The 22,248-nt window shown below is 39.9% G+C and overlaps 1 protein-coding gene across 1 annotated transcript in view; it reads left to right on the plus strand.

Annotated features, from left to right (window-relative positions):
* The first annotated feature begins 9,212 nt into the window (after positions 1–9,212).
* The window catches only part of SLC6A20 (solute carrier family 6 member 20), a 66,227-nt gene continuing 53,191 nt past the window's right edge, over positions 9,213–22,248 (plus strand). Inside the window, 4 exon segments of the mRNA XM_032238033.1 lie at positions 9,213–9,340; positions 17,075–17,214; positions 19,175–19,186; positions 19,189–19,265. Coding sequence (XP_032093924.1) covers positions 9,216–9,340; positions 17,075–17,214; positions 19,175–19,186; positions 19,189–19,265 — 354 coding nt within the window. The 5' untranslated portion in view covers positions 9,213–9,215.

The following is a 22,248-nucleotide window of genomic DNA, read 5'->3' on the forward strand; positions in this document are numbered from 1 at the left end:
TGCTGCAACGGTCGCTAAGTGTGAAAATGATCGCTAGGTGTGAAAAATGGTCATCAGTTACTTTTTTCAATGCCATTGTAACTTTGGTCACTATACCACCTTTCTTGCCACAGTTCTTAAGTGAATAAATGCAGCTGATAAGTTAGTAACATAAGCGAATCTGGTTTCCCCATTTGACTTTGTCAAAAGGCAATTAAAATGACCCCAGGACACTGAAACCATAATAAATACCAGTGACGTGTGGTCAGCTTTAGGCTAAGGTGACCAGATTTTCAGATTGGTAAAGAGGGACACCATTGACCGCGGGGGGGGGGGGGCTTGATTAAAAATTTTATATTTTGTCAAAAGGTCACAAAAGGCGATTACATGATCCCAGGACACTGAAACCATCATAAATATGAATCTGTTGCCGAACATCAAAATTTTGATCACGTAACCATGAGGATGCTGCAACCGGCTAAGTGTGAAAGTATGTCGCTAAGTGTGAAAAATGGTCATCAGTCACTTTTTTCAATGCCATTGTAACTTTGGTCTTAAGTGAAGATGTTATACAGTAGAACCTCTGGTCACGAACGCTTCTGACCAAAATATTCACATTCTCCCCCCCCCCCGCTGCTGATTTCCCCTTCTGCACCATTTTTTTTGTAAGCGCCATACTGGACATACTCCTGGAGCCTCACATCCTTCATAAATTTACCACTGGGCCAAAAGTGAGTCCCTACATTTTGTGTTTGTAGGTTTCTCAGTTTAAGAATACAGCATGGAAATGGAATCTCTTCTGTCTTAAAGCTCTAAGTTGATTAAAACCAGCTACTTCCTTTCTCTTAACGTTTGAAGATTCTGCTGTCATGTATATGAATTTAGCCATGCAGAGTTCTCTCCACTGTGCATCCTGCTCTAAAATCAACCGATGGAGCAAACTCACAAATGCATGGGAAATGTGAAGAACAGTTTCTGTTTTTCTCCCCAGACTTTTTGTTTTGTTTTGCTAGCTTCCCATAGAGAGCAATAGAGAATTATTTGAATGAGGACAAGAGACACTCAAGAATCAAGAAATGGGGAAAACAGAAAAGGGAGCCTGCTCCCAGCTAGCTAAGAGAGGAGAAGACCAGCCTGGTTTCTAACCTTTGTCCAGCAACCAAAGCCCCATGTGGTGCTCCCAAATAACCTTTATTCAGAGCACCACCTCTTGATTCGCATCCTCTCCAGCGCAGCAATTTATTAGAAATGATGAGAGGAGCTGTAATCCAGCACATCTGGAGGGCACTGAGCAGGGAGCAGATGCCCTGAAAAGGCATTTAGAGGCGGGGGAGGGAGGGTTTAGGTTAAAGAAGGGAAATGGGAAGGAAACCAAGGCTTTAGCCCCAAGTCAGCAGTTGGTCAATCCACGAGGGTACATTCCTGGCGGAGGGAGCTTTGAATTAAGTTCACTGAGGATGGTGGGCTACTTCCGATGTTTAAAACGCCCAGCCTCAAACTTGACCAGGCGACCACTACCCCCACCCCACCCCTCTCTCTCTTGTTCAAGAGTTCTCACCTGCGCCCTCTGGTCTGGCAACCTATCTTGCCCTACCTGGTGAACAGGACGATGCCGTGCTCCAGGGGGCTGTTGCTCACTTTCTGCCAGCTCTCCCGGATCAGCTTCTGATCCGCGCTGGAAAGTCCGCCGTGCTCCATTTTTCTCCCAGAGCGAAGTGCCAAAGGGGAGCAGCAGTGCTGTTTGGGAGAAAGCTCCGTTCATCGCTCAAAGGCTCGGGCTGCCCCCGGAGGAACAGGTGGCCCGGATCCAGATCCCCGAGCAAATAAAACAAATCCACACGCAGGGCTCGACAGAGCTTGAAAGCCACTTTCTCGCCCGGAGCTTCCCTTCACATCTCTGGAACGGCTTGGCTCCTTTCTTCTTTTTTTTAGGGCACCCCTCCGTTGGGAGGAGGGGAGGAGAGGCTTCAACTCTGCCCAGAGAAGGAACCCGAGCCCTCTGGGGAAACGCGGCAAGCCAGCGGCAAAGTCATGCCGGCACTTTAGTGTGCCTCTCAGCCGCCATTCAGCGAAAGATGTTTCGCTGAATGGCGGGCGAGTTCTAAACTGCCGGCATGATTTTGAAGGGCTGGATTGCCTTCCGCACGGGTCGACGTGGAAGGCAAGCGGCAAGCCAGCACTTCAAAGTCATGCCGGTACTTTAGCGTGCCGGCAGGCAGGGCTGGAGCAAGCGAGTGAGCGTGCTCCATCCCAGTGGGTGCATGAGCGGAGCACTTTTCCAGCGCTCCTGTGCCTGGAGAGCTCCGTCTGCATATGAGCCCGGGATCCGCCGCTTGCGCTCCCTTGCTCTGCCCCGCCACCCGCCTTCCCTATCTAGGGGCTCCTCCAGCAGAAATAGCAGAGGTGTGTCGAGCGCCGCTCTGCCTTCCTCCGCGCTCTTCCCGCCGGGACACCAAAAGCCTCCCAGCCCGCCCGGCCTGGGGTGAGTCAGCTGCAGTGCAGCGGGCGGCGATCCCACCACCATCTGCCGCTCACTCGCCCGCCCGTCACTTACTCTGAGTTTGGAGAATAAGCGGCGGCCCCAGGTGGCTCTTTTCGCGGTGGCTTTTCTACGGCTTGTCCGGAAGTGGAGCTGGAAAGGCGAGCTCACTCTCCCGCCCATCCGCCCACTCACTTGCTACACTACCACACCCATGTGAGCGGCAGCGGATGGGCGGGGGAGCGAGTCGAAGAAGGTGCCAAAATTAAGCGGGATTTTTGGGAATGGCCCGGGACGCGGGAAAAATTATGAGAAGGCGTGCCTGTCCCGCTAAATGCGGGCCGTCTGGTCACCCTACTTTAGGCCCGGTGAGGCACTTTTTAGACTTGTGGACTTCAACTCCCAGAATTCCACAGCCAGGCATGCTCAGTTCCGATTTAAAGCGACAGCATTTTTCCCCCTTTTAAAATAAGTTTTCCCATTTTTTTTCTTCTCCCTCCCCTCCTTCCCCCCTCTCTCCCTCCCTACCCCCTCTCTCAAACAGACACACGCACACAGAGAACTTCAATCCCTCTCTCATTCACTCACTCTCACAAACACAAACACAGAAGTTGGATTGGATATATTTTCCAAAGGCTTGAAAGCAGCTCCTCTGCCATAGCCCCCCTTCCCCTGCTGCCTTCCGATCAAACTTTTTGAATTCCTCCCCTCTCCCCACATCACCTTTTTCCAGCTGTTTCAGAGACGATTTCAACTCTGCTTCTCCCTGCCCTGCCCTGCCCTCCCCTCTTGAAAAGCCAGAGCTCTGAGTCAGACTGAGCTAGTTGCACCCAGAGAACTCTAAAAAGCCTCTAAAAATGCCCTTTACAGGAGGCGAGAGAATACGTACCTCATTGCATAAGGAATTCTTCGCTTGTTAACCCTTGCTTAACTCTTAAAAGGCGAAAAATTCCTTATGCAAAAGAGGCCCCTAGTTCTCTGGCCTCCTCCTAGTTAATACTGAGAGCAGACACCAAGCCACTGTGACTTGAAATCGGGTAGCAACTACCCTGGCTTTAATTATTTTAAGAAAATTATTTAAAATCTTTTCCTTTCCCCACCTCCCTTGCCTCTAGTGACTGCACGTCCCTGATAAATACAAATCTGTTGCCAAAATTTGATCGCGTGACCATGAGGATGCTGCAACGGTCGCTAAGTGTGCAAATGGTCGCTAAGTGTGAAAATGGTCATCAGTCACTTTTTTCAATGCCATTGTAACTTTGGTCACTAAATGAACTGTTTGAAAGCTAAGGCTAGCTTGCATTATAATGCCATGCTAGCTTACATTTTCAAGAGAGAGAAGCTAAACTCCTTATTAGAATTGAAATAGAAATGAATAGAGTAGAGTAGAGTAGAGTAGAGTAGAATAGAATAGTTTATTAGCCAAATGTGATTAGAAACACAAGGAATTTGTCTTTGGTGCATAGGCTCTCAGTGTACATAAAGAAAAAAATACATTCATCAAGAATCATAAGCTACAACACTAAGTGATAGTCATCGGTTACTAATAAGCAATTAAATTATACCAGGAAACAAATTATTGGATTTTTAAATTATTGGATTTTTTTCAAAGAAACTCAGTGTGTGCTTCCTGATTATTAAAAGTGCAATTCAGTGTCAATGACTCCTGACTATTTAAAATATAGTCTAAGACAATTTAAAAAAGAATCCCCAGAAAATAAACTATTTTAAAAAATCCCATGCACAATAATAAATATTATTTTAAAATACATTTAAAAATAAAAGAAAAAAAAACCCGGCACACTTACCAGCAGGCAGACACTCCAAGTCAATCCAGAATGATATAGATGTTATTATCTGCGGACCACCAAAATTTTCTCACAGACCACCAGTGGTCCACCACGGACCACTGGTTGGGGACCACTGCTTTAAAGCAGAATTTGCAGAGGGTAAGCAGGGAGACGGTTCCTAAATAGAATGCCCCCTTTAAAAAAAGTAAGTTTTTTTTAAATGACTCAATGCAGCCAAGTTCATTATATGGCATCATGCAAGCCTTGTCACATCTTATTATGCCATCATCGCTAAATCTTTAGAAAGTCTACACGAATATAGTTTGTAAATCCCCCTATATTGCTCCTTTCCCATGACTCCTGACACTGGCAGGTAGGCTGCCCTTGCCCACAGAAGCTCAAGAGGAGAAATTGGATAAAGCATACCTTAGTCATGCTGGATGAAAATTTAAATTTCTAACTTGCCTCTTTTTTGGGGGGAGGGGGGCATCAAGGCTGCCCAGGAAGACCAGCAGAATAATAATTTTAAAAAAAGAGATAGACTTAATACGATAAATAGAGAAATGTGTAGAGAATGTAAAGAATGAAGAGGGATGGATGGATGAGTTTTTAAGAGTCTGGGGCTGCAAAACGGGGGTTATTAATCTGTGTGTGTGGGGGTTTGTGTGTGTGCGTGTGTGTGTGTGTACAGCCTTCATTCCTGCTCACTTCATACTGGATGCACAAAAAGAGCAGTCAAAATGTGTCTCTCTGTGTATGTGTGTGTACGATTTTTACCAGCAACAAAGGGAATTGCTAGTAGAGTCTTTTATTTGCAGCAGTTAAGTGAGAGATCACAAGGTAGGAAAGGGGTAGATTAAAAAAATAAGAAGGGATCGTACGCTCCCACCCACTCCCAACCCCATCCGACAGAAGGAGACGAGAGAAGAGCAGCGGAGAGAAGGAAATCTCCTCCATCCCCCCCCACCTCTTCCAAATTATACACACAGACACTGCCCTCCCCATCCTGCAGCCCCAATTCCAGTCACCCCAATTCAAGCTCCAGGATCTCTCTCTCTTCTTTTTCTCCACTCATCCCCCCCCTCAACCAAACAAATGAGCAAAGGAAATACAAGAAAAGCAACTTTTTAAAAAATAAATAAATGAAATCCAAGGCACGGGAGGAAAATCCCCCTTTCCCCTAATTCCCACTCCCCTCCCCATCCCGCCTCCCGATCCATTTGGGGTGGATTTCTTTATTTGCAATAAATCCTGGGTCCCCCCCCCCTTTTTTTTTTAAAGGAAGGAAATGACAGATCTTCTCCCCCTCCCGCCCCCCTCACCAAAAGGAGACCGGAAAAGCAACCAGATCAAAAGGAAGGGAGATATGATCCTGTTTGGAAGAGCAGGAGGGGAGGGAGGGCTGCGAGCAAGCCAAGCAGAGGGAGGGAAACCACTGCCCTCTAAAGGCCACATCAGGAACGACACTTCAGAGAAATCAAAAAAATTTTTAACGGCGTCCTTTTAAATCGGGACTTTTTGAACACGCAGCAGGTCACGGGACAAATTTTGAAAAATCCTGACTCTCGCGCCAAAAGCGGGACATCTGGTCACCTTACTATAAGAAGCTCCGAAGTATAAAATGCACCTAGTTTTTGGAGAGGAAAACAGGGGGGGGGGGAATCTGCCTCTGCCTCCCAGCAATTTGCCTCCTTGTAGTAAACAGCAAACAGTACAGACAATATACACTGTTTGTGGTATTGCATTTCAGACTATACTTGTACAGGTGTTGTTAAAATTGTTATGGCTTTCTAGAAATATACTTTATTTTTTGCTATTTAAAAGAAGATACAATAGCACTGGGCCTCTTCAGATCAAGCATTTATTTTAAAAAGCTTCTTCATTTTGTTAAGTTGTCTAGAACAATAATAAAGCAGTCTTTAAAAAATAAGTCTAATAATTTGAACATTCTAAAGGCATTTATAGTTATTGACTTACCTCCTTTCAGCAAACAGCCAGTTTCAGTTTAGCTTGATTAGAAGAAGAAAAAAATCTGCCTCTGCCTTCCAGCAATTTACCCCTTGCAGCAAACAGTAAACAACTAGTTTCACTTTCAATTTCAGTTTCAGCACAGGCCTCCCGATGATCAGCTGTTTCAGGCTGCAGGGATTGCCATAGCCTATTGCTGCCTTCCCATTTTCCCATTTGCTGCAAGGAAGTAAATTGCTGGGGGGCAGAGGCCAAAGGGTGGGGGGCAGTAGGTGGGCGGGACTACATTGAGTGTATAAGATGCACCCAAATTTTCACCCTCTTTTAGAGGGGAAAAAGGTGCATTTTATACTCTGAAAAATACGGTATCTACTTCGGAAGATAAACAAAATAGAAGTGATAATAAACTTTAGCAATACACAAAATGGTATCTAGAATTATCTGCTTTATATCATAGCAACATGAATTCAGTGAGTAACCATACAATTACAATTACAAACACATTGTCATCAGTAAATCTGCATTCTGATGCAAACTCAGGAAGTAGGCAACATCTCCATATTTGTTTTTTATCACCTCAGATTTATATATAATAATATATTTGTTTATGGCACTTTCTTTTCATACTATTCTTTCTAATTCAATTGTTGTTGGGTAAAACAATCCTTATGCGTGTTTTCTCAGAATTATATTTCATTGAATTCATAGGATTCCCCCCCCCCAGTAATGCAATGAATACATATAGAATTATAGTACAAGTGTAAATCACATGAGGAAAACATGGAACCAAAGAAAATGTTTAACTTAATTACTCTTCCTTGTTTTATCTAATGTTCCATTTAAGTAGAAATGGCATGTTCTTATCTTATAGACTGTTATTTTATAACTTGTTGTAAACAACTGAAGGTTAATAGAACTGCTATTAGGCAAGGTGTGCCAAAAATCAAGCCCCATAGGCAATCCAAATATTTATTAATATTTTTTTCAAAGAAAATGTTATTTATTTAAAATGTTATTTAGAACCAATTGTCATTGAGCCTGACTTTTGGTACACTCTGTATATTGTACAACTGATAGCATAAGCACTAACTGATTATATCTCAAAATAACATCAGTAAAATTGAATATATTTCACTAACCTGCAATCATTAAATAATTGTACTATTTCATACTTGAACAACTGGAAATTTTATAAAACCTGTCAAGGAAATTATCAAGGTTTCCCATTCACAACATAGAGCTTCCCAGTAAAGTTGCATCAATTCATTAGGAAAGGCCCATTTTTTCCATAGGGATTGTATATATTGTATATATCATGCTACATTTTTTCCATGAGCTTTTTGAATATCATTTTGATAGTCTGATGTCTTTTATCATTCTGTAAGATCTCAATTTTTAAGAGTAGATATATCAATTAATAGCTCTTTTCCCAATGGAAATAACAGTCAGATGGAAAAAAGAACTGGAGGGATCAAAGGTTAAATCCTCTCCACATGATCCCTGAGTTCTAATCTGCATCAAGTAATCTTGTGGTTAGTCAATCAATAAAAACAATCCAGTGCAATTTATTTGGTTATTACAGATAATTTGAAGAGCATACCAAATTAAAGTAAAACATGCATCTAAAAAGTTTATTAAATATATAGCCTACTTTACCAGACATCGGCTTGAGCCATATAAAATACTGTGACTCAGACTTCAATTAATAAGCACAAATGCAGAAATCACAAAGCATGTTGGCCTAGTAGTTCATACAACAGCAAAATTAGTGGCTCAATCCCCATAATAAGGTGAAACATACCCAAATCCAGAGAGCAATTGGTAGTGGGTTTTTTTCTTATCTTCAAAGAACTATTGATGGAAAGGAAAATATACCCCGTTGTTTTCCTTAACTTTCCTATACTAAGAAGACCTCCACTTGCTGGGTCCATTACTTAAAATAGTGATGAGGGCAGCACAATTTAAACAGCCATGTTCTACTAGTTTGCAACCTTCAGCACAGCTCTTTAATATAGCCTTCAAACTGTGCCCTAATTCCTGTTCAAGACAATGAATCTCTTGAACATCTGTAAGACTACCAGTTCTGGATTACAATGTGAACAGATACTAGATGGTAACAAAAAGATAATTCTTCTGTGTAGTGATACTTGGATTTGTATAGCATAAAGCTGATAGTTCCAAGTAAACCCAATTAAATGATAGATACAGGCCTATACTTTTTGGAAAGCATAGCTTTTGCTAGTTTAGGATTTTGTATGATTATTGGAAAACAAGACATATTTTAAGTTCACCTTGTGCCTACTGTGTTAAACCTTTCTTACACAAAGCCGTGAAAAAATGTTTTAGATATGTCAGAAAAACCTTTCCCAATCTCCTTTAGTAAATTAATTGACAAATTAAATAAAATATTTGTAAAGCAGGGCTACAAAATCTAAATCACTAAATTAAATGTAGTAGGTCACTTGACAGCATCAAAGGATTACAGCTTTCTGGATTATTTTGTTTCCCTCTAGTGGTCATCTGGATATTTGCAGCCCAGGTCTTTATTGTGAGGTAACAAAAGCATTAACTCAAGCTCCTACTGGGCTATATGTTTTCCTCTGTGAATAATTAAATGGGAGTTGCTGACAAGTAGAAATAGTTTCCAGAACTACATAGTTGTTATAATGTAATATTGTAACTTCAAATTTTTTGGCAAAAATCTAGCGTAAGAGCAAACTAAACCATCACATTTCAGATCTTTCCCAGAAATGCAATTGAAATCTAAATAATTTGTCTGAAATACCTAGATTACTATTTGTTTTCTTCTTTATTTATCTAACCAGCATTCCTACTTCACAAGTGCTGTTAATAAGATTAGTAATTAAAAATCTTGAATGGCAATTGGCAAGAGGACTCTCTTCAGAGTTGAGTTGGCACTGTGTCACCAACAGGCTTTGATGAGTATTTGGAGAGTGAAGCCAGACACATTCGACTGTTGCTAGTGCGTAAGAGCAGAAATGGATAAATCAGACCTTTTTGTGGGACATCATTTCCAGTTTATATTTGCCTGTATTTCTTATGCAGTAGGTCTTGGAAATGTTTGGCGGTTTCCTTATTTATGCCAGATGCATGGAGGAGGTGAGTAGAATTTATGCTTCTGAATTTGCCATTTGAGAATAGGTGGGTTCATTTTTAAAACTGTTGTCATTGTCAGAGTGGCCTCAGGTGTCACAAAGGAGAAATAAGCAATTGCTCCAATCTTCAAGGCAAGCAAAGAATATCAGCATAAATGAGACATTTCTTCTTTTCATCACAAAAAAAATCTCATTTGCTTCTTTTTTTCATTTATATATTTCCCTTTTTAACCTAATAGATTGTAATTTTCTAAACCAAAATTAGTCTTAATATTAATTTAGTATGAAAGATGCTATTACCTTCACTTACAACCTGTTGCTTAACAGTCATTTGCACTTATGCTGGTCCTGCAAAAGCTACTTATGAACTTTTTTCAAAGTTACCGTGGCTGCACATATACATTTGTGCACACTCATACACCATGCACACATGATCCTGTTTTGGGTACTTGGTGGTTCACTTTAATGGTTGTTTCAAGCATTCCGCAATTACGTAACCATGATTTGTAATGATTTTGCTGGTTTCTGGCATTTACTTTTGGCTTCTGGGGGAAAAAATGCCTATTGGTGAAAATGTATTCATTTAACCACCATGTTGTTTGCTGAACAATTGTTGAAAAATCAGGTCTGGTCATATGATCTCAATTTACGACTGCAGCAATTCTAGGCTCAATTATTTTGGACTACCTATAGTGTAGCTACCTACTCTGTTGTAACTGTTGATGAAGTTGAAAGATTGTATATTATTAGATAAATTACCTTTGTACATAATATATGTATGTGTGTGGTGTGTGTATGTATGTATGTATGTATGTATGTATGTGTGTATATATATATATATATATATATATATATATATATATATATATATATACACATACACACACACCAACATACATACATACATACATACATACATACATACATATATGGACACAAAACAAGAAGACATACTGCAGTAAATTTGCAGTGTATTGAAAATAGTGGGAACTTTTTATTTAATTTTACAGTCCTATTTTCTCCTCCACCCCAAGTCTACCCCAAGGATACAACACCCAATGTAGTATATGCAGTACAATGCAGTAAGCCATGTGCAGATCTGTACATTGAGGAAACAAAATAATTACTTCATAAATGCATGGCATAGCATGGGAAAACAAACCCATCCGGAAAACATTCATCAGTCCATCAGCATTTAAAACACAGGCCACTCTTTTGAAGACAGCAAATGCCACATTTTGGACAGAGAGGACTGCTGGTTTGAAAGAGGAGTCAAAGAAGCCATCTGTGTCAAACTGAACAGTCCTTTCTCAACAGGGGGAAGGGATACTACATCATCTGTCTCTAGTCTACAACACAATCCTTTCAACAGTTCCAAGAAGGCTCCACATCCATTTGCATCATTCAGGTGACCCTGATGACATAGATAGACCTCCAGGGGTCTTAACGACTCACTAAAATGCAAATGACTAGCTGCCTGCAAAGAGTATAAATCCTTCCATTCCCCAACACCCAGTCAGAACTGAAGAAGCTTCTTGGATGAGAAGTGAAATGTCTTCAAAGAAAAACCAGATTGCCTCTTGAAAAATCACCTTTGGGATAACCATGACCTGGATGACTTAGAATCGCCGTAGATATCATTTCTTTAAGTCCTGGGCCAGACAAATTCCGTTTCCTACCTTAGTTTATTTCTTAAAATTATTTTAATTAAAAAAAATAAAATGGAAGCTAGTGTGTTACAAAATAAATGTCTATAAGTATCCTCTTTATTTTCAAGTATGTTGCTGGTTGCAAATAGACACATTTTTAGAGAGTAAGCAAAATAGGTGGCTGGTGAAGATCTACCCATATGGTCACTAGGAATTGAAAATAACTCTGCTTGATATGGAAGTGGGCCCACTTCTTCAGAAGAAAAAGGATTACCAGGAAGAGGGAAAGTAATAATCTGTTTGCCTTCTGGCAGTCAATCTATGAGGGTTTCCATCAGAGGTAGTTGCTATCAGTTTGGTCCAGTTCAGTCAAACTGGTAGTGGAAGTCAGGCCAGGGTTGCAGAACTGGCAGCAACCCAGGCCTGCCACTCCCCTGAACTGGTTCCCTTGCCACCACTGGCTGCCACCATTTTGGATTTCAGTGACTGTGTGTGTGCGTGCACATGTGCGCAGAACAATTTACATTGAACAGTGACGTGCAGTCAGGGGAGGCAGAGCCTCACCGCTGTCATCATGAAAAGAAAAAAAATGTAAAAGGAAAAAGGCAAGAGCTGAGGTCAGGCTGAGCTAGTTGCTGCCAGAGTCATCTGGCTTAGCAGATGACTCTGCTAAGTGCTTAACTGTTTAAAAAAAGCCTCTAAAAAAGCGTCCTCTACAGGGGAGGCAGGAGAACAACGTGCCTCATCTAATCTGACTTTAGGCATTTTATGATCACTCGAGCAGAGTTAAGCAAGGGTTAAAAGTCTAACCTGATGTAAGTGAGGCACGTCGTTCTCCTCCCTGCTCCTGTAGAAGGCGCTTTTTTAGAGGCTTTTTTAAACAGTTAAGCAGAGTCATCCACGGTGAGGCAGCAACTAGCTCAACCTGACCTCAGGTCTCACCTTTTTCCTTTTACATTTTTTCTTTTCATGATGACAGGGAAGAGCAGAGTTGAAATCCTCTCTGAAACAGCTGGAAAAGGCACATTTGGGTCAGACGGAGGGGGAGGAATTCAAACTTCATCCTCGGAGGGAGAGAGGGAGGAAGGAGGGGAAGGAGAAGAGAAAAGAAAGAAGGAAACTTATTTTGCAAAGGACAAAAACAAATGCTGTCGCTTTAAATCGGAACTGAGCATGCCTGGCTGTGGAGTTGAAGTCCACAAGTCTAAAAAAATTTGAAAAATTTGTGTCAGTGCCTCACCAGCCATAAACCTCACCACATGTCACTGACATGCATGCATGCCTCACTCAAGCGGGTTGCAAACCAGTAGTAAAACCAGCAGCAATCCACCCCTGGTTTCCATGATATATTTCCCAATGTCTTTGCTGACCTAAAAGCATTGAGGAAACTCCTTTTCTTTGTACTGTTGTGTTGCTGTACAATTGCATTGATCCAATAAGAATATCTTTCAAGGAGGAAGTTTCCCTGAACAAAATGCGTTTTACCAGAGACCCAGACAGAAAGCCATGAAAATAAATCCCCAAATAAAATGGATTATGCTGAGCATTTGCTTCAGCTTCATCACTTGTTTTTATAGACTGCCTTGCTAATCCTGGAGATTAAACATCAAATCATAGATATTTACATAAATATTTTGGCTTTTAAAAATAAAAACCAGAGAAAGCTAAACTTTAAAACTATATTTGATTTAGTCAATGAGGATTTCAAGGCTTGAACCATAAACCATTCTTTTTAAAAAAAGTTATGATCATAGTTAATTAAACCAGCTGATGCAGGAGGCTAGTACAAGCCAAAGTAAATATTTGGGTCACATGGTACAAAGTGACGTACATTTGATTTAGGCACTTAATAACATTTAATTCGAGGGAACTTTCCAGGATTAAGATTTTTCATTTAAAATACTGTACCAGCAAAGTTTTTTGAATCACATAAAACCTAAGGGATTTAGAAAAATCCACCTTAAATAAGAGTTTTGATTTTTCATTGTTCCATATTCTTCCCCAGATTTGATAAACATTTGAGCTGGAAAGAATGTTCAGCGTCCACCTGTTTAAGTTGTAGCAGCTAAACATTCCATAAACTTTTAGATTTTCAAATCAGTATCCCTGCATAGGCAACATTGTGTTCCTAACCACAATGATAAAACATTACTTCTTCCCAGAACATAGTGATTTATATTTAGCATATGTGTTACTGTATGTATGTATGTATGTATGTATGTATGTATGTATGTATATATGTATGTATTTGACGTTCATGAGAAAGACTAGATAAAAATTAACTGAGTTTTTTAAATAGTTTGTCAATATAAAATACAAAGAAAAATGAAAATGCTACCGCTTCCCCCTTCTCCCTCTCCACTCCCACTGTTAGCCAATCCCATGCGAAAAAGGGAGCTAACAGAGAGGGGAGAGTGCAAGTTTGCTACTTCTGGGACGGGGACCGGGAAGTGTCTGAGTCTGCCTTATCCGACTTCTCTTTCTCTCACAGCCATCTTTCCCAGCTTAGCTTGATGCAAGCTTCCTCCCCAGCCCCCCGTCCATTTTCCTCCCTGATAACTGGACAAAGCTAGGCAAAAAACAGCCTTCACTGACAACAGGCTTGGAAAGGACAATGTGAGCTGCCATCTGTGTCAAGCTAGACTGGGGAGGGAGGGCGTGTGAGGAGCCAGCGGTGCTTTCCTCCAGCCTTCGCCCAAAGCCCACGCTGCACCAGGACGCTGAATTACTTCCTCCCGCTCCAACCTGCTTGTACCTTGGCATCCCAATAAAGGCAGCTCTGCAGGAAAATTGGGCATCCCAATTGGGCATCCCAATACAGGCAGATCTGCAGGAAAAGAAATTTCTTTTTTTGCCGAGCCGAGCTGATGCAGGTTCGCATTGTGGCTCCACCTCATAATGGGCTTTGGGAGGAGGACGAGATTCCGTCTCCCCCATTGTAAAGTGCAAGAGTGAAAAAGTTCACTGAATCAATTCCAACTTCACGAGATCTTTTTCTTTCACAAGAAGTTGGAATTGATTGAGTGAAACGTGATGGAGAAATGCGATTGGATTGGGTATAAGGTCTGTTGCTTTAGTAGTGAACTAGACTAGAAAATCTTCAAGTTCCCTTCCAGCTCTACTTCTATTCTATTCCATTCTATTCTTAATAATTGAAAAATAGTTAACAATTTACAAAGGTGATTAAAAATAGAATTTACAAACTTAATGTCCATTGGAAAGGTGCCAATGTTTTTAGCTAAGATGGCTTTTCCTCATCTCTCTTCTCTCTCCTCTCTCTCTCTCTCTCTCTCTATTCACACACACACACACCACACACACACACAGAGAGGAGAGAGAGAGACGAGAGAGAGAGAGAGAGAGAGAGAGAGAGAGAGGAGAGAGAGAGAGATTGCTGTTTTGCAGTCTCTTCATGAAGAGCAACTATTGGAGCACTTGTGGGCAATCTTAATTCTTTAATTCTTCTCCTTGTCTAGAGAAAATTACAAAGAACATGTTTCACTAGCTCTTTTATTCAGCTGCAATCACTGGATCCATTCTGAGCAGAGCCACCTTCAGTTTGCTATTTCTTTTCCCAAAGTCCAGTAATTAGCAACACTTCTTCATCCCAATCCTGGTCATAGTTCATCATACCCAAGGCCATGTAAATTGTTACGGCTTCTGAGACAGAAATTCAACAAGCACTTCTCTCTCTGACAATAAAATTCCAATGATAATTAATTGAAGCCTTTTCACAATGCCAAATATCTACTAGAGTCAGCTACCTCACTTTATCTAATGAATTCGCCATAATACATCACAGGTTTTCATCATTAGCCTTTCTTCAATAGTAGAAGTTTGGCATTTCAAAGCCAAAAGATAATTTACTCAAGATGTTTTTGCTTAAATGACACCTTGTGATTAATACCATTTAGGCAATCTTAGGCATTTTTCCAAACTAAAGATTGCAGTTATTAGGGAAAAATCTGTAGACTAGCACTTGCTAAGTACCTCATAGTGAGGGAGTGGGGTCAGGGGCAAGAAGGGTGGATGGATGATGGATGAACAACCTCATTTCACCAGTGTGGCTAGGCCAAGCTGGATTCAATCTCGGTTCTGCTTGGAGAGAAGGCTTCACTAATCCCCTTTGGCAAAGTGGGGGTATAAAAATTGAAAAAGTATAGCTTTAAGATAGATTTGGTCAATTGCACAGTTCAATCCTAGTTATATATTCTAAAGGTTCTATTGATTTCAGTTAGGAAATATTTATTTCTGTTTATCAGTTTTGACTCTATTTTATTTTTTTAGCTTAGGCTGTAACTCAAAATGTAGAACACATATTTGTAGTACTATTTCCTTTTTCTATTTTCTTCAATTCTGAGAAGTGGATTGGACTGAGAGAGATGACTGATCCAAAGTTGCCCAAATACTCATCCAGTTTATATGCCGAATTCACATCTCTTGGTTTCTTGGCCAGCACTTTAACCACTAGATCAAAATCTAGGTGTTTATCTCACTTTCCTTGGTTATAATTTAATTTAATGTTTTATAGCAATTAGTTATATTTTAACTGCCACTCTATCTGAACAGTTTGAAAATTGTATTTAATAGTCCAGATGTAATTTACATAAAATTATTCTGGTAAACGCCAGTCTATATAGACTAATTATCAAGTTCCAATTCTAGAAAAAGGAAGAACAAGAAATGAACAACCAGACAAAGCCAGATATAAATCTTTTCCATTTAGAAGCAATTGTTCCTTAGAAAAAGCCCCTGGAACTTATTTTAAGCAGTTTCATATATTATATTGTATGCTATAATCTGCATGCCTAAATCCATTTCCCCAAAGGTGAATCAAACTGAAGTTGTTATGTTTTCTTTCTGGATGGACACACATCCTAATGTTTGTGGAATGTACCTAGCAATTTGATATTATAACACAAAGTTGAAGAAGAGTCAAGTGAAGAAGGGTAAGAGGCACAAAGGACAAAATGTGCCTCACAACAGTTTTTTTTTAAAAAAATTCATAGATAGATGTTGCAGTGCAAGTGTGAAAGAACAACACCCGTGTTGTTATAACATAATAACATGCATTTTGGATGTAGTTTGGAATGAATAAAAGTGGCTAGGGAGATATGTGACTCCATTTTTATGACTAGATTCATACATGATGCTCAGCTGTAACGTGGTTGCTTGTTTTTGGCTTAGCATATGAACCAAGAGTACTTTATTCTTTCAAGCATGATTATGAAAATTCTGATTTAGCATAGTTTTTTTTTAAAAAAATTACATTGAGAATATAGTATAGACCAATTCTTGTGCTTTGTACCAGAAATTGGGTATATGTCCTTTCTGAAACATATACCGTAATTCTCATTCTATTCATTCATTATGGAGAAAGTTCTTGCTATCAAAGTCAGGAGCTATGTTCTGAGTTTTTTAAATTGTTTAGCCTTGTATTTTCTGGAGAAATTTGTTGAAACAATTTTTTAGAATTTTTCAGCATTGATTTGGCCAATAAAATACCAAAATGGCTATGCATTGCCTTTAGGAGGCTTTCAGAGAGTTCCTGGGGCTGGGGGGGCAGAAATGAGTGGAAAATGGCCTGTTTTTTGCTCACTTTTGCCCCCACAGCCCCCAGGAGCACTCTATAAGCTTCCTAATGCCTTTTTTGGATGAAAAACAGACCCATTTTTGTGAAAAATGGGCTGTTTTTTCCTCATTTTGGCTCCCCACCCCCCATAGGAACACTTTAAAAGCCTCCTAAGGGCTATTCATGCCCTTTTTGAAAAAAAAGGGCCAGTTTTCGCAAAAACTGGGCCATTTTGGGGAGGTTTGCAGAGTGCAAAACCTTTTTTTTTAATTTGCCACTTCAAAACTTTGGTGCGTCTTATACTCCGGTGCATCTTAAATTCTGAAAAATACGGTAGTTATCTTTAAGTAATGAGAGATACGTTGTCAAGCATACTGCTGGGGAACACTGAGAGTTGAAGCCCATGCATATTAAAATGGTCAAGTTGGAAAAACACTACATTATTAAGCACTTATGTAAAGCTTTTAGCTAAGTTCTAAATTGTTGATTGTGATCTACATTTGCTTTTGTTTCTCTTGCAGGTGGATTTTAATCCCATACTTGATTATGTTAATTGTGGAAGGAGTGCCATTGTTATTCTTGGAATTGGCAGTGGGACAACTTATGCACCAAGGGAGCATTGGCACATGGAATGCTATAAGTCCTTACCTCTGTGGAGTTGGTGGGTTCTTATCCATCTATTGGTTGCTTTTTTTGTTTAAAGAACAAGAGATAAGAATTGGTTTTTAATATACCTGCTAGAGATCCATTGTTCTGTCTATGGATTCTACAGGTAGTCCTCAACTTACAACTATTTGTTTAGTGACAGTTTAAAGTTACAACAGCACTGAAAAAGTGGATAATGTCTGATTTTCACAATTGTTGGGAAACCTATTGCAACATCCCCATAGCCAGGTGATCAAAATTTGGATGTTTGGCAACTGACTCATATCATGACTCTGCCAGTGTCCTGGGATTATGTGACTTTGATAAGCGAAGTCAATGGCGAAGCCAGATTCACTTAACAAATGTTACTAAATTAACAACTGCAATGATTCACTTAACAACTGTGGCAAGAAAAGTTGTAAAATCGGACAAAATTCACTTAACAAATCTCTTATTTAACGACATAAATTTTGGGCTCTGTTGTGGTTGTAAGACGAGGTCTAGCTGTAATAAGTCTGTAGACATCTTGTTCTCACTTTTGCAACTCAAGCTTTGATGAAGGGAAGGACAAACAATGCTTTTTTCTTTTAAAAAATCTACATGTACAATTTCCATCCTGTCAATTTATAATCAATCTTTTTTAAATTTTAAATTGTTAATTCAGGAAAATCTTGAAATGTTTTCAAATAAGCAATTTTTGCCAGTCAAATCCTTGGCAGCCTTATAATTACATTTGGATCTAATGGATGGGAAAATTAACTTTAAACTGATGTAGGCACACAGTAATTAAGATATGAATAAGAGCAGTTGACCCTTTCAATCTGAGGTGTCATGAAAAGACACAGGTAAGACTGGCTAAGGCAAGCAATTGAGCTAACTGATTATAACAGTATAAATTATGAAGAGGAGGAATTAAGGTTAGGTACAACTTACTTATCTTTAGAATGGTTTTTCCTGCCCTAAGCTACTAGCCTTCTAACATTATGTAACACAATCCACAAGGTGTTGATTGGAATGCTTTTGGCCAGGTCAACTCATCCATGAAGAAATGGCACTATTTTACAGAAATTATTGATTTGCTGGAAAGAAGTAGAGAGGATTCATTTGGTTCTATGCGGTGCAGGCTATTAATTGTCGCAATGTGAAAAGCTCTTTGTTCAAGATTCCAACTATTCCATTCCATTCCTTTGAAAAATTTTAGGGTTTTTTTTTGCCATTTCCTGCAGGAAGGATCCTATAGTTCTCTCTCTAATGAAAATGCTTCCTCTTCCATTTCCTCACTATTTCAAACTTTTGCTACCAAAATTTGCAATAAAATCCAGAAAATAGAATGATAGAGAAGAATCTACTATTTTAATGGCCTATCATTCACTCTGGGTGTTCTTTTTATGTGAAAAGTCTCATGGAAATAATTACAAGAAAATATGCAAAGGAGGGGATTAGTTAGATTAAGACTGTACATCTCCCAAAAATGATTCATTAGAAGTGCTGCAAGCTTTATAACAGTGCCAGCACTGTATCAAACCTTCTCAGGAGTGTAAGCACTACATCTGGGCTGCTAATTAGAGCAACCATTAATTTAAGGCTTCTGCATGAGCTGTACAAATATAATCCTGACAGAACAATTAATAAATGGAACACTTGCCTCCAGAAACTGTGAATGCTCCAACACTGGACGTTTTTAAGAGGATGTTGGATAACCATTTGTCTGAAGTGGTGTAGGATTTCCTGCCTAAGCAGGGGCTGGACTAGAAGACCATCAAGGTCCCTTCCAACTCTGTTATTCTGTAAACTGTTTTAAGCAGTCAATTTGTTAAAGCAATTCTTAAGTCACTTACATCTTTTTAAAGTTTGTACGGAGACCTTTAAAAAAATCTGAGATTGTTTGAAAGCATCCACATTTCTGTTGATTCTTTCTGAGGGGGTGTTAAAATGATCAATTAATTATGTTTGCCTGACTTATTTTTTGTTTTCAGGAATTGCCAGTGTTTTGTGTCATTTTTCCTCTCCATGTACTACAATGTTATAAATGGCTGGGCATTTTGGTATCTTTTCCATTCATTTCAGGTGGGTCAAACAATGTCTTGAACTTCAGCAATGTGTCAGTTATCTTCCTTTCTTGTAGGATGTTGTGACTGAACAGGTTGAGAGAGAGAGTGTGTGTGTTGTATTGCTAAGGGCTTCTTTTCATATTCCTCACTGTGGCATAAACATACTGCAGTCAACAATAATTATTTTATGTTATGCTTCCTCAGCCCACAACTGAGGCAGCTTTATGTGTATTTCACTTTAAATTATCATTGTCCATCTTTTACTGGCAGAATTTTTGCCATGAGTGTGATCTAGCTATATGTCTTCACAAGGGACAAAGATGGGACAATTATCAATAACATGTATATGATAATGCCATCATGCAAATTCTATGACTTATCTACTTGTAGCAGACATTGTGGTGCAGGTACATAATTGTGGCATTTGCATAATGGAATCATTGCACACAACCTCATGTTTGATGTCATTGTGGTTTGTTGCAGATGCCACTGGTTCTAGCAAAATTAGCTGAATATGTGATTACTAACCTTATCTGGGTTGGGGAATCTGTCCAGCTCTTGCAGACTACTTTAGGTTGTTGTGAGCATATCCTACCTCTCTGGTTACAGGATACAGCGCTCCATTGACATTTTGGATTGGTTTTAGAAGACAGCAAATATCTGGTATGCAACATCTGCCCATGTAATGCATAACCAGTGCTGTCTGAAATAACAGTGAAATAAATACATTTTGCAATTAAACAAAATAATCTCTCCCTGAAGTCATATATTGGATTTTACTGATAGGTTTTGGCAACATTTTATGATGTTCTACACAAAAATTCTAATTGCATAATATTTCTTGGACTTGGGTTGTTCAGAGTGCACTAAGATGAAATCGGAATATATGACCAAACAAAAAACTTCCCTGCAATAACTGTCATGACCTCTCACTTTGCTGTGCAATAGCAGTATCTATTGTGTGTGTGTGTGTGTGTGTGTCAGAACCTCTCCATTAGATAATTAGGAAAGAAGACCACGAGACTCCATGAGTAGAAATCAAGTGTACTTTTACTAATTATAAATGATTAAAGGCATAGCGAAGCGAAGACTGATTATTTAGGCACGAAAGCGATTGATATAGAATAACCCATTCCCCACCCCTTGGCATCACAGTTACAGTCCAATCATAATTCTCCCAAGTGTCAGGTGTGAGATAACTTCAAAAGGCATCACGAAGATGGAATGTCGGTTCCGTTAGTCCTGGCGGGAATCTCCCACGCATGCGTAGTCCGACAGGCAGCTGAGCTCCAGAACCTTCCTCCAGCACAATGAGTAACCCCTCCCAAATACCATGCCCTCCCTCCCCGTTTCATGGCAGCCGAAAGCAACAGCAAAGCAGAGGCTGACATCGTGGTGTTGTGGGTGTTTGTGTGTGTGTGTGTGTGAGAGAGAGAGAGAGAGAGAGAGAGAGAGAGAGAGAGAGAGAAATGCAGAGCATTATCATAAAAATGCACTCCTGTTCAGTTTATTTCCTTCGATGTAGACTAAAACTTATGTTTACTTTTGCTTATTTCAGTGCAGGACATAGGTTCATATGGTACAAAATGTGGAAAATCTCAATTTACTTTACAGTTGAGGAAGAATGCCTTCTTTCAGCATATTTCACCATTTTCCATATAGTTTGAATGCTGTTAGAGATTCTAGTAGAGTAAAACAACCAATGTTAATTCATATATACTTATGCTGGCCATCTTGACTTAAATAATAATTCATAACAATTCCTTGGAATATTTTGATTACAGAACTGATTATTATTAGCAAGCTTATAACAAAATGGCTAAGCTGTGAATTCCTTGATGCTCTCTGAACTGGGTTGTTTGTTTGTAAACATTTTATTATCCAACTAGGTTGTATCATCAATGGTTAATGAAATATTTAAGCTACTGTCAGTAGCTTAATAGAAAAGAACTAGCAATCCTTTTCTCTGTAGAACAACAGCAAATGTGCAACAGCTCTTACAACATGGTCAGTTAGTGGCAAAATGTTGTATTCATATCTTTAGATGTTACCTGTTGAGTAATGAATGTCAACAAGCAACCAAGTTCAGAGAACGCCAAGGCTCCTCAAACGTATAACAATCTAGTCCTCCTTTTTGCATTTATTCTCTCTGGCAAGTATTGAAAACATTGGGAACAATACAAAACTGCATGGGATATGTGGCACACATATAGGTCAAAGATAAAACAAAAGTGACTGGGAGAGCCCTTGAACAACTTTGTTTTGTGCACCAGTTGCAGCCTTTCTTGGATCAAGAATCCCTGCACTCGGCATTCAAGCCTATCCACTAACATCTGGACTATTGCAATGCACTTATATGGGGCTACCCTTGAAGAGCATTTGGAAGCTACAGCTGGGTGCAGAACGTGGCCCATGGGCAGTTCTTTGACCCCTAGAGTTGCCCATGTTACACCACTGCTTCACGACTGGTTGCCAGTCTGCTTTGGGTGCAGTTCAAAGTCTTAGTCATAGTCTTTAAAGCCATGCATGGCATGACTCCAGGCTATTTGAGGAACCATCTCACCCAATGAGACTGGCTTGCCCTACCAGCAACAGCAAAGTGGACATACTGTAGAGCCTGTTAGTCAAGGAATTTCAGCTGGTGGGATCCAGGATTAGAGTCTTCTCTGCCATGGTTCCTACCCTCTGGAACATTTTACCCAGACGTGAGACTGGCTCCTGACCTTCCACAAGAGCCTGAAGACCTGCTCTGCCAAATGGTTTAGGATCCCCATGGGTGGAGCTTCATACTGGAGGCAGATGACTAAGTTCAATGCCACCGTCCACATCCCATATGTCCAGCACCCTTCTTTGCCATTTTATCTTTAGGATTGCTAATGGTTTATCTGCTGTTGTATAATGGACATTTCTATGTTTTCATGTTTTTCATGTTGTAAACCTCTTAGAGCATTGGATACAAGATGGTGGCAAATAATTTAAAAATAACAAATGTAGCAAAG

Source organism: Thamnophis elegans, chromosome Z (assembly GCF_009769535.1).
Source record: "Thamnophis elegans isolate rThaEle1 chromosome Z, rThaEle1.pri, whole genome shotgun sequence".
NCBI classification, from domain to species: Eukaryota; Metazoa; Chordata; class Lepidosauria; order Squamata; family Colubridae; genus Thamnophis; species Thamnophis elegans.